The sequence below is a fragment of the Mus caroli genome, chromosome 2, assembly GCF_900094665.2.
Source record: "Mus caroli chromosome 2, CAROLI_EIJ_v1.1, whole genome shotgun sequence".
Classification (NCBI taxonomy): domain Eukaryota; kingdom Metazoa; phylum Chordata; class Mammalia; order Rodentia; family Muridae; genus Mus; species Mus caroli.
The window spans coordinates 103,240,762-103,254,115 of record NC_034571.1 but is presented as its reverse complement, the minus strand read 5'-3'; the positions used below and the strand labels follow the sequence as shown (position 1 = coordinate 103,254,115).

At 37.5% G+C, this 13,354-nt stretch overlaps 1 protein-coding gene across 2 annotated transcripts in view; it reads right to left on the bottom strand.

Annotated features, from left to right (window-relative positions):
* Positions 1-143: 143 nt before the first annotated feature.
* Positions 144-13,354, bottom strand: part of Ccdc34 (coiled-coil domain containing 34) — a 24,789-nt gene continuing 11,578 nt past the window's right edge. Inside the window, exons 1-4 of one of the 2 annotated variants that reach the window (XM_029474617.1) lie at positions 7,828-7,951; positions 5,366-5,524; positions 4,693-4,834; positions 144-1,912 (exon numbers count right to left, since the gene is read on the bottom strand). In XM_029474617.1, coding sequence (XP_029330477.1) covers positions 1,698-1,912; positions 4,693-4,834; positions 5,366-5,524; positions 7,828-7,875 — 564 coding nt within the window. In that variant the 5' untranslated portion in view covers positions 7,876-7,951 and the 3' untranslated portion in view covers positions 144-1,697. Of the gene's footprint in view, positions 1,913-4,692; positions 4,835-5,365; positions 5,525-7,827; positions 7,952-13,354 lie in introns of those variants that run through there. The other variant, XM_021150275.2, reaches the window with a different exon arrangement.

Genomic DNA, 13,354 nt, shown 5'->3' with positions numbered 1-13,354 from the left:
TTATAAAGGAAGGGGGAGGGAACCCAATTTCCCGCCAAGTAACTCAGGGTCCAGTAGCAGGACGAACACGTGTGTGCCTCCAGGCAGCAAGGTCAGGTTCCAGCAGTGGGCGTGGCAGGACGAATGAGCCGGTAGCTCCACCCTAGAGCAGGCAGGTTCCAGGCTGGGGGGAAGGGAGACCACAGCCAACTTCCTCACAGCAGCCAGAGTAATCACAAACTATAAACAAGATCTTGCCAACATCCTGCATAAAATCCTCCAGACTTCCCATTACAATTAGCGTATAATCAAGCTTCTGATTTAGTGACTGATAGCTACATAACTTCTCAAAAAGTATTATGATTTATACTCAAGAGTTAGCGCTAAGAGCTAACCTAATCTGTGAAGTAGGTTTACAAATGTATCTAAAATGCCTATGATTCAGGGAGTGGGAGTGGATTTGGGAAGTAGGGGGGTTATAACAAGAAACTTGTTCAGGAAGAATTTAGGGTATGTGTGTGGGTATGCATGTAACCATGGAAAATTATCCATCTTCTCTATAAAATTAACTGTGTTCAAATGGGCCTCTAAAGCTTTTGACCCAATAAAACTAATTCTAAACTCTCTGTTCCTCTAGATCTTCAATGCCAAGAATTACTCTTCAAAGATCTTCCTGGTATTTCTTTACCAACTACTACTTTCAATAACTTAACATTACTAATCTAGCAAAATCAGAATATATTCCAAATAGAAATCACATTTAAATACATTTTCATTTTTTTGATCATCTAAAAAAGACTTCTAAAAAAAGTGGTGATTTTATCAGAATGTTCCCAGTTTTATTTATTTATTTACAAAGGAGAAAATGGTGACCCTAACTTCAAAGCCAGCAATCCAACTATAAGCATATAAAAAGGATTTTATAAAGTTTAACAACATATTATTAGTGTCTCAACATTATAAAAACATCAGATCTACAACACAAAATAGTATTTTATAATTTTGTCTTAACAACTGCAACTCTTATTTCTGTGCTGCAGAGCAGTCTTTCGGTTAGCTTTTAAAGCACCTCCACAGGGAACCAATGGGACAACTTTTCTGGTACAGGTGCTTGCTGCACAAGTCTGATGACCTGAGCTCAATCCTTAGAATCCACACAGTAGAAATGAGATCTGACTCACTCCAAGCTAGCCTCTGCTCTCCACAGTCATGTTATAGTATATGCATGCCCACACACATACACACTCACACAAAATAAATAAATGCAAAAAGGAAAACTTTAAAATTCCTTTATGGAAAACTGTACTAAAAACCGTTAACAAACATTGTAAACATTGAAATTTATTTCTCTTGGTTTCTAACCCATTTAATTTAGGTAAGGTTTAGAAGTACCTGTTTGAACAAATTAATGGTATGTTTCTAAGCATATAACACAAGCAAATAACACAGTACAAAAGAACACAAGAAAGACTGTTGGTTTATTGATACTGTAGTGAGTTTTAATAAAAACTAAAACACAATCATTAGATCAACCTTAACGGTCTATAAAAATCAAAATATAAAAACTATCTTTAACTCTAAGGATTCCACATACAAATTTAAAATTTTGGTACCTGTTAATTACCACATCAAATGTTGATTTACTGATTAGGAAGTGTTAAGAAAAATATTCTGATTTTAAATGTAAGCTCCGGGTAGCTAGGTATGCTCTGTGCACACTATCTCTGTACTCGGCACAGAGCTCCAAGGCAAAGGCTGCTCTTGGCATTATGAACTGCCAGGGATGACGATGGGAGTGGCTGAGTCGTTGCAGGTCGTTTACTCTTCTTTCCGGGTCCACTCTTAGCTTCCTTAGGAGGGGGCATATGAATTGGCTTCCAAGGAATTGGGTTATAAAAAGTTGGTTCTGGGTAGGAATTTCCACTGTAAAAACCTATAATCGTTAAAAATCAGAATAACCAAGAAAAAAATCTTAGATGAAAGAAATCACTTATTTCTAATTCCTAAAAAAAATAGTAAAATGGCGACAAGACAAAATATCACTGATAAATTGGATAACATAACTTAAAACTTGAGGCCTGAAATATCTTAAAAGAAATAACATTGTTCTAATATTGTAATCACTATATCAAACATTAAATGATACAAAATAATTCAGAGAATTGGAATAGTACTATGAAAACCTATCTAAATAAAAATGCTTACAAAAGTTTTACTATGTAATTTATTTTATAACTCTTAAAATCTTTATGGCCTTAACTCAGGCTTGGAAATGGCTAATTGTGTGGTATTTTCTATTATCAGATACTAAAGTTTATTTTTTAAAAATTCTCTATTTGTATGAGAACCTACAATAACTCAAGATTCCTATTTAAAACCACTGAACCTCTGCATGACTGTCAAATCAATAAGAATACACAATCCACACTAATTCAGACCACCAGCTGTCATCCTACCAGTGCACACAAAGTGCTTACAGAATGGTGACATCTGACAACCCATAATGGGGTGCAGGAAGAACATTTTATGAATTGGCTTCAAGTTCTCCACTCAGTGCAGACAGAAATTCCTGTACTGTGCAGTTTATGACAATGATATGTACATGAAGGATAGAGACAGAGAAGCACAGCGTTTGCTAAACAACAGACTGCTTGTAAGAATTAAGTTCATCCAAAGCATTAAGTTAATAATCCATAATTTTGATAATTAACTTTTAATCAATATCGCTATTCTGACTTTACTGTCTATTAGGTTAAAATAATTGCTTATTATCATTTTTCCAAACAAATGTTAAAACCTTTTTAAAGGAGTATGCCCGCCAGTGCTCAGTATCCATGATAGATGATCCTGTGACAAACAAGAGAGGCCTAATCCTGACAGCAGGAATGTGTCTTTCAGGCACTCCCAGTCCACTCTAACTGCAAAGATGTGTCAACACACACTTCACCAAGACAGTCACAACAAAGTCTGGAGTGTGTTCCAGTGTGTGAACAAAACAGAATGGGAGTATTTTAATAATAAATCACTTTAAAAAGTGAAGGCAGCTGTCAGCAAGGTATGACTTTCCAACATGAAGCACAAAGAAAAACATGCATTGCCATTTATAATCAGTCCAAGCCCAAAGGCAAACTGGGTACATTTGTTTGGTCATGTGATGTCTACTATTCTGTTCTTCAAAAAGAGTTTACTGGACCTTGGAAGCTCTTCCTTATAAACTGGTAGAAAGAAGAAAAGCCAAATGACCCGGTGAGCATATCTCAATAGATCTTCAATGATACAATAAATAATAAAAGTATTTTAGAGTCCTGGCGCCTGAAAACAGAGTCAGGAATCTGCTAAAGTTATATTCTACTATTGAGCTACATTTCCAACCATGTGAATTTTTGTTTGCTAACATTAAAAATGGTTGCTTTAAAATGTAACTCTAACAATAAGTGCTAAAAAAACTGGGTTTCTATAAGCAAAAGAATGAATCCATAGCCATGTTTCTCATACTCTAAACACTAAACAAAAATAAATCCAAATTGGACAAGGGGCATTCATGCAAAACCTGTAACCTTCAAACTGCTAGAACTGAAGAGGTATTTCTCTAAATACAAACAGCCAATAGGGGTTTGACAAAGCTGCTAGGCTTGGTGGTGTATACCTTAATAACAGAACTTGGGAGGCAGAGGAGGGTCATCTCTGTGAGTTCTTTGCCCATAATGAGACTCTGTTAAAAAGTTCTCAACATCCTTAAATTAAAAATCACTTTGAGATCTACCTATTTTAATCAGAATGGCTGTCATCAAGAAAATAAATGCTGGCAAGGATGTGGGGGCCGTGGAAGAGGAGCCATCTGATGGTAGCAATGAAACCTGATAGAGCCACTTTAGAAAGCAGTTTAGAGATTTGAAAAAACAAAAACAAAAACAAAAAACCTAGAAATAGAACTGCCATTATGACTCAGCTCTTGAGTATATACACAAAGGATTTACAGTCCACATACCAGAAATACTTGTACATTCATGTTTATTATTGCCTGAACGCAATACCTAAGAAATGGAATTAGCCTAGATGTCCATCTAAAAATGAATAAAGAAAATATGGTTCATATACACAAGGGAAACTTCATTTTACTAGAAGAAAAAATGAAATCATGACATTTTGAGGAAAATGCATGAAACTGGAAATCATGCTAAGTGAAACAGAGTAAATGTCTCCTCATGTGGATCCTCATAGTGAGACCTCTGCACCCGTTACGCACAGGGATCCTGAGAGGGAAGGACAAGATCTAAAGGGTGGGAGGGAGATAAGACAATGGAACCCGAGACATGAAAGGAGACAGAGGGAAACAGGAGCAAGGTGAGAAGAGCACCAGTGGAAACAGCAGCTTCATGACTTGTGTGTGAACACCAGTGGGTCCTGCCTGGGGGCCTCACCACTCAGGAAGCTGAGGCAGAAGGCTCCTAAGTTCCAGGCTAGCCTGGACAACTAAGAGAGACTGTTTCAAAGAAACAAAAGTAAAATGTAAGTGTGTAGTTTTGCAACTACTGCCTTAAAGAAATATATTTATATATAAAATGAACAGAGAGCAATAAATTTATAGCAACATATAGTTATAATCTTCTAGAAAATAATAATTTCAAAGAAAAATTACTTTTATACATTTCTCTATATATCACTTGCTTTTGCAAACCATACTTATGTAAGCCACAAGACATAAAGTCCGACCTGTAAGCTTCCCACTGGAGTAACCATAGCTCTTTGCAGCCGGACGAGGTTTAGTTTTCGCATTTTCCAACCATTCTTTAAACTTTTTTTCTGCAATTTCCTTTTTCTCCTGTAATTCTGCTTGCCGTTGCTTTTCTTTTTCCTTAAAATGATAAGACCAAAGAATTCCCTGGGATATTCTGTAACTAGATATTCCAGTCAAGTCTTACTGTTTGTCTTCCCCCAGTTGCTTTCCCCCCCAGTGACATACTGGCCATAAAACTGAACTATGTTTCTACAATCAAAGAGCAAAAGTAAATATGATCAGTGATGTGGTATATAAGTGTCCACCACTCAATAGTAAGATAGCAAATTCACAAAACAAAAATGCAAATTTGTCTTAGGACAACTTACAAGCAGTAAAATCTATCTACAAAATACTATAAAAATGGTTAAAAGCAGTAACAAAAATTTTGAACCTAACTGATAAATATCCAAAGTTTTATTAATAATTTTCAAAGATACCATAAATGCATTATCCATTTTGAAGATTAAACACAAGATAACAGGGGTAAGAACAGTTTGTGTATTTTATACTAAAACAGTATAGACTGAATTACTATACTTTTGTTTTTAAAATGCACATATAAACAACAAAGTGTATACAATGACTGGTCACTTCAATTAAAAATACCTTCTCTTTTTTCTTCTTCTCACACTCTTCAGCTTTTTTTTTCTTCAACCATTCTTGATATTTTTCTTTTGCTTTTTCTTGCAAATGTTCTTTCTCCCGTTTTTTTGCTTCTTTTTCTTCTATTTCCTTATTAATTTTTTGTTCCCTTTCTTTCCTTTCCTTCAAAAAAAAGAAGGAATTTTAATTCAAGTATGTATCCATACTATCTGTAGTTACCTTTAAAACAGGAAGGCTACTCAGAGACTGGGGCAATGACTGGTAGGTGTTCAAGAAAGACTCGCATTCATGCATATAGAGTATGACCTACTGAATGTCCTGAATCTTGGTATGGCTTCATGACCATCCCTTGTACTTTAAATATCAAGCACATGTGCATGCATTTCCTCAACAGTCTGCCAGTGCAGACTTGGATAAATCACAACTATCAGTGAGTTACAAAGGACAAGTCGGCAATGCTATTAGAGGAGAAACAGGTAAATGCTTAGCTACACATTCCTACATAGATTCAAAGTGGACAGCCAGTTCTCACCTATGGTCCCAATATGTAGGAAGCAAGGATAGGAGACTAGGAATTTGATCAAGTTTGGGCTACACAGTAAGTTCTCGGCCAATCTGGGCTACAGAGGAAAATAAGGAGAGTAGGAGAGTGGTAGGTAGAAAGAAGAAGTTGGAAAATAAAGACATAGAAGTCAAATCTGGTCTTCAAGCCCCCTCCAATTGTCTTATGAAAACCACTGCAGGGTACAGACACAGGCAAGGACTTTCAAAAAATGAAAACGCTAGCACAAAAAACAATCCCAAGAATCAACAAATAGGATTACATGAAACTAAGTCACATCTACACAACATAGAAAACAATCACCAGAGTAAAATGACAACTTGTAGAATGAAGAAAACAAACCTTTGCTAACTGCATACAAGACAGGGATTCTACAGTCTAGAATCTATAAAGTGTAAAAGTGAAACACTCAGAGAACAAATCCAATCAGTAAATGGACTAGTGAGCTCAACAGACAGTTCTCAAAAACATTTGAAGCATCCTTAGCTAGGAGGCAAACAAGTTACAACTGCTTTGAGATATCTTATTCAAGTCAACATGGCTGTCACCAAGAAAACAAATACTGGCAAGGATGTGGGGAAAGAGGATGGCTTCCTCTCCGATGTGGTAACGCAACTAAACAGAGCCACTATGGAAATCAGCATGGAGGCCTCTCAAAAACTAAACAACACAGCTAATATGACCCAGACCTCCAACTGTTGGGACTAAGTTAATTAAAATACTGTTGGTTCACTATTCACACTAGCTGCAAAATGGGACTAGCCTTGATGTCCATCAAAAGATGAGAAAATGTGGTTCATATACACAGTGGAATTTTTATTCCAGCATAAGGAAAAAATAAAATATAACATTTTCAGGAGGATGGAAATGGAAATAACTATTTAGATTCAGAAAGACACTTATCACGTGACAACTCTTAAAAGCAGAACCTAGATATAAAATCAAGTAGGTAGGGGTGTGTGTGTGGAGTAATTTTAAGGGGAGGAGGAAAAGAAAAGGCAATGTATCCATCTGACATGAAACCTAAGTGGGTAATATGAAGCTAGCACACCAAACAGAGGTCAGGCTAGGAGCAGAGGGAGGACAGTTGGGCAATGGGGATCAATTAGAACAATATGCATTGACTCATACATATGAAAACACCATCATTAGACCCACTGTTTTGTATGCTAGCTTTAAAATTAAAATAAAAACATAAACCATAAAAATTCCAGCCTGGAGACATGGCTTGGTAGTTAGGAATACTAGCTATTCCTACAGTGGACTCAGGTTCAATTTCTAGAACCCACATGGCAGTTCATAACTGTAACTCCAGTTCCAGGAGATCCAACTCTCTGCTGGCCTCTGTGGGCACTATGCATGCATATGGTGCACAGACAGACAGAACACTCATACACACAAAATATCTTTTAAAAAAATTAGACAAAAATTAAATGGCAAGACATATTTGCAGCACATATATCTGCCAAGGGACGTGGGCCTGGATAAGAGGCTCTCTCAGAGCCTTTGCCTGCCATATATATGTTCAATCGCCATCACTGGAAAAACAAGCAAACAAAACCCATGTAAAATGAACTCAGTGACAACTACAGCAGCATGCATGTGGAGTGTAAGAGCTGCTCAGAAGAGGGAGAGAACTGCGTGGATGCAGGAGCTCATGGCTGCCTTGGCAGCAGGGCAACCCCATCTCGGAAAGATATATAATCCTACTTTTTCTATCTTTAGAGATGGTGAGGGCTGGAGATTAAATCCACACCTTTATGAATACTGAGTAAAAGCTATGTCACTGACATGATTTTTTTGCATGATTAACAACTTCTTAACACCTTCCAAAAGTAGGCAAATGACACACAAAACAAAAACAGTCAACTACAAAAGAGAAAATGTCAAAAGTGTTACTGACCCAATTTGTCGCACTCCATTTCTGTGCTGCTGTCGTAATTCCCAGCATGACTACACTTAAGGAAACAGAACTGAAATGAAGCCATAATGGTGGAATCTGACTTCTAGAGTACTGGTGTCCTTATAGAAAAGGAAACCATAGTGGGATATGTACACAGATATACAGCCACTCAAGGAGCAAAACCAGAGCTGTGTTTTCTGCAAACCAAGAAGAGACATAATGAGCAATCCAAACCCACACATCCTTTCCTCTTGATTTTTAGGCTCCCAAACCATAAGAAAATTAACTTCCAGTTTTTTAAAAACATCTATCTGGACTAGGAAGCTAAGTCTCCCAGTGAGACTAATAAAATAAGTCAGCAACAGCAAAGCACCGCACACTAACTAACTAGAGAAGGATGGAAAATAAAAACAATTGATAAGATCAAGTTTAACCAAGGCACAGACCAATTAGAATTTTCACGTTAGTAATGAGAACATAAAATGGTACAAGTACTTTACACAAGTTTGGTGATTCTATTCCCATGCAGCCCAGCAACTGAGCTCTAAAGCATTTGTCTAAGACAAATGAAAACGTGTGAGAATATACGCAATAAACAACTCAGTTTCCTATTAGCTAGTAGATAAATAAGCAATTTGTGCTATTTCACAGGATATTAAAACAGTAAAAGGGAAAGGAATCAAGAATATATAAAATAGTATGATAAAATTAAAAACAAAAGAAAATAAACTCAAAGGAGGGTGCACCTTACCATTTTATTTATATACATTCGAGAACAGGCAAATCTAATTTCCAGAACAGGATTACTGTGCTAACCTTGTTGCTGGGGCCAGCTTGGCGTAAGGAGCAGGGTGCTGAGTGTAACTGGACATAGGGAACTTTCTGGAATGACAGCAATGTTCTATCACCTGATTGTAGTGCTGGTTGCTTGCACTGATACAGAAGTTTATCAAGCTTCCCAAACTTACAATTGATATAAAATATGCAAGTTACAGCCCAATGAAATACAACAACAGCTAGACTGTGTGGGTGGGAGTAGTAACAACTAGATGTGATCAAGTACATTACAGCACTCAGGGAAATGGCACAGTGAATTCAGAACTCTGAATAAAGATGCTAGTAAAGAGTTTGGAGGAAACAAATGTATGCATACACATATAATCTTTAAATTAGACAAGGCTGTCTGTCACAAGGACCTAAGGAGAGAAGAGAACATCTGTGACAGCAGAGGAAAGAGCCGCGGAGTGCCTTCAGGATTCTAGAACGCTGGTTCCTACACACCAGGCACACAGTATGTTTTTTACAGAAAACAACAAGGACTACTTAAAACTTTCTGAGTGTGTACTCCTTCCTCAGACAGGGTCTGCCCCCACAGGAAAAAGGCTGAGCAAACATCACCAGACAGCTCGAAGTGCACACTGACAGCAGCACCATCAGTCACAGACCCCACTGAGCTGCAGCTATAATTCACACAAAATATCACTTGTGTTTGAAAGTTAAAACCTTTTATTTTTAAGTAACTTTAAAGTGCTGAAAATAAAGTCTGTTCTCATAAAATATGTATCAACACTAAAAACTGACTCTAGAAAAAGAACCAGTATAACAACACAAATGTAAAAGTCCCGGATGAGATATGCCTTTTGTTTAAAAGAGGATTTAAAAATTTATAGCTATAAGGAACCAAGTTTGCTAATGGATACATAAATTCCTTTTGTCTGATTTTCTGATAGAGTACAGTAAAAACGACAGAGGTGGCAGCCGGCTAGGGCTGACCGAGCCTGAAGCTGAGGCGGCAGTGGACCACACACCATGAAATGTAAACAGAAGAGCAAATCCTAGATGCCAGACTGGAAAAGAAGCAGGAGAGCTTTTTTCCAAACAGAGGTAAGCATAAGGAAAGCTGGAAAGAGAAACTCAGAGAGAGAGAGAGAGAGAGAGAGAGAGAGAGAGAGAGAGAGAGAGAGAGAGAGCGCAGAGCAATCAATTATTCTTTAACAGGCACAGGAGTGCTGTAGAATACTGGGTAAATTCAATTTTTCAGGGTTCATTTTTAAACAATTCATACCAGGGCAAACAACTTTTTCCCCCCTGCCCACCACCAAAAATAAATAAACAAGTAAGTAAGTAAGTAGATTTCCCTTCAATAACTGAATTAGATCTTCCATCAACAATTAAAACAGCAAATATACCATCGATCTGTCAGTATTATCTTCCAGACTTAGACAAATAACAGTTCTGCGTGATTGGCATGGCAACATTAGCTTAATGCAGTTGAAGACAGGCCGCTTTCAGATGAGAAAACAGCATTCTACACACCAAGAATTACTCTGATTTATAGTTTTAAACTTCTAAAAGGTAGCACCCAAAGTCTTGATATAGTCATATATTTATTTTGATCTTGGCTTTTTTTTTTTCACAAAGAACACTTTGTTATATTATAGATGAATCAAGCAAACAAAATCTGCAATTGACTTCTGAAGGGAAAAGAAATCTGAATTTGCAAATATACACAGCTAATCAATTTTCTTATAATTACATCCACCTGCAATTATTGGTCCTCTTGGTAATATAACTGGGTATTAAGTTTAACAGTAAAAACAAAATTATAATTTTGTCCTTTAAATTTAAAACCTTGTCCTATAATTTAAATATTTGTTTCAATTCCTAAAAGTAGATTTTAACAACAAATCACCACCATTCCAAACATAGAATGTCAACAAAGACAAATTTACAATAACATTTCATTCATTCAGTCTTTCTCTCCCTCCTTCTCCTTCTCCTTCTCCCCCCCACCCCCCACTGGCATGCTTGTCAGCTTGTTTATTGGAGCTTTACTAAGGCCTGCACACACTGCAAACATTCTATTACTGAAATATACCCCAGGACCAGTACTTTAAACTTTTCTGACCTATCTTCCTACATAAGAATGTATTAAAGTTGAAATAGGGACTAAAAGTATTCAACTTAGTAGTTCAGTGTTAGCTTAACATAAACAAAGCCCTGGGTTCAATTCATAGGGCCTAATATTTTTATTTTAAAAATAGTAATAACCAAAAGATGAAAGAAGATATGCAAATGTAACTGAATGGTAGAGCGCTTGCATATCATGCATATGGCACAGACAGAGAGAGACACACACACTACACACACACACACCATACCATACATACTATCCCATACATACATACAGAGAAGAAAATATTATTCAATAAAAAAGCTTATCATATGCAAAGCATTATGCTAAATCTAGTAATGGATAAAAATAATTCATGTTTTAAACGGCTGAAAATAAAAGTGAAGGCATGTATATAATATACAACAGCTATTCTGGTAAAATATATACATAGGCAGAGTATATAACAAAGTTACTAACAGTAATGCAAATTGAAAAGATTCATAAAGAAGAATTTCTAACTACCAAGGGAGATTCCTGATGAAGTACACTTCATAAACAGATAGTGTTGATCCCAGAAGTGTTAGATTATTGAAAGAAAATCCCAGTGTCAGGTGTGAGACACCATTCCAAAACTCCCCAGAGGCCTTCAAAACTGTACAGATTATGCCCACCATATGCAAAGACTCTACTGCTGAAGACACCACACCCCTTGGTTGCAGAACACCAAGAAAGCATACTGGAGCTGAGGAGAAAGCATCCTCCCGACTGGCTAAACTTTACAATGCTAGAAGTTCCTATGCAAGTAACTGGGGGAGAAAAGTCAACAGTGGCATTCCCAAGTGTTAGACCTTACACGATAATTACTAACTTGCCAGGCCAACAAGTGCTCACTAATTTGACAGTAACACAACTGTTTCTGATTGGATCTGTGGCCTGCTCCATGAGAGAGAGGTGTGGACCTGGCTGTGAAGTTCAAAGGCACTGGGGGTGAAGACTTCTGTCTTATTAATTAGACATGCTGTCAAACTGCCTATTAAATATTTATGTTTACATCCATATGTTAGTCTTGACTTCAGCCTTCATTGAAAAAAGGTTTCTCTCTACAGCTCACAGCAGTTAAGGCAGAGACTCGTGGCCAGGCAAGGTACAGAGAACAAAGCAGGGATGCTTCAGATTGTCCACAGCATCTGACTAAAATTTGCCTAGTGACTCTAGTAGGGGTGTGATTTTGCCAGCTGCAGATAGTTTCCGTGATTGTGTGACACTTGGAATTCTGGGATTAGGAATTCTGGAATTCTTCAGAGGGTATATAAATGCTAGGGCGTCAAGAGGTTGTTAGTAGTGTGGGTTGTTGGTTAGCTGCTGTTGGTTGCTAATGGTTGCAGTTTCTAAGAAGTTGTGCACTTAACAAAAACAACAAGAAGAAATTAGATATCCTGATGGCAAAAATCAAACTTGCCCCAAGGAACTCAATGCCCCTATCAGCAGAACGTAATCTAAAGATAACACTGCCCCCAGTCACCTTTATCCTCTTTATCTCTCCTATCTAGGTTGAGGGGATTAAACAGGTGGAAGAAAATGAGTAGAGAAGGGTGGAAGGAAAATGAAGCCATCAACTAGCAAACATTAGTTACAAATGGTGTCCAGACAAGAGTCTAGGCAGAATGGGAACTGTGATTTCTAATAACGTGAAGGACATGGCAGGGGATGAAGGCATGCTTATTCCTTTTCAAGATGCCAGCAAAAATTTATTGAGGTTGCTACCACTGGTCTATCCTACCCCACCCCAGGCACTTTGCTCCCAGAGGGGATTTTCTGGTTTTGCCTTGTTTTTCTTCCTAATTCTGTTTCAAAAAGGTTGGAAGAATGGCTTAACAGTTGGAAAAATTGAGGGTGGAAATGGAGGGGCCTGAGAATCAAAAAACGGCTGAAGGAAGTACTCTCTCTTTTCTGAAAGGGTTGCAGAGTTGGCTGTGTAACTGAAAAAAATGTGCGTGAAAGTGGAAGTGCTTGGGAGGCAGGAGCATTGGAAAAGGGAGAACAAAAAGGCTCAGTCCAATGCAAAACTTACCAGCCATTTCAGACAAGAGCAGCCAAGCATCACCAGGGTATGGGAAAAAACACTGTGGAATTAAATCAGCCTATATACTATAAAGATGTGTTAAGATCAAAATGGAAGCCCGAAAAAATTTTGCACCAGGGATGCAGATTTGCTTGTATTTCCATAGGAAAGAAAAAGCTGTAGATCCCATCAAAACTGATAAAGATTAGAAATGAGCAGGAGAGGTCTCCTGAAAACCTTGGCCACTGATGCAAAAAGCTTGTGAATAATTTCCTACTAAAACATAGCACAATTAATGGCTTAAAACACAAAAGGTGGAAATGTAGTGAGAATGTTGGTTTCTTTGAAAAACAAAGAACTCTGAGAACATGTTTTCATTTTAATCCCAGATGTGAGATATGGGGCTGATTCAGATTGTCCATGCAGCTGACTATGATTTGCCTCATGCTCTAGCTGGGGTCTGATTTTTGCCAGCTGCAGACAGCTTCTGTGATTGTGTGATGCTTAGAATTCTGGGGACTCTTCAATGGACATATAAATGCTAAGGCCCCAAGAAGTTGTTGCTGGTG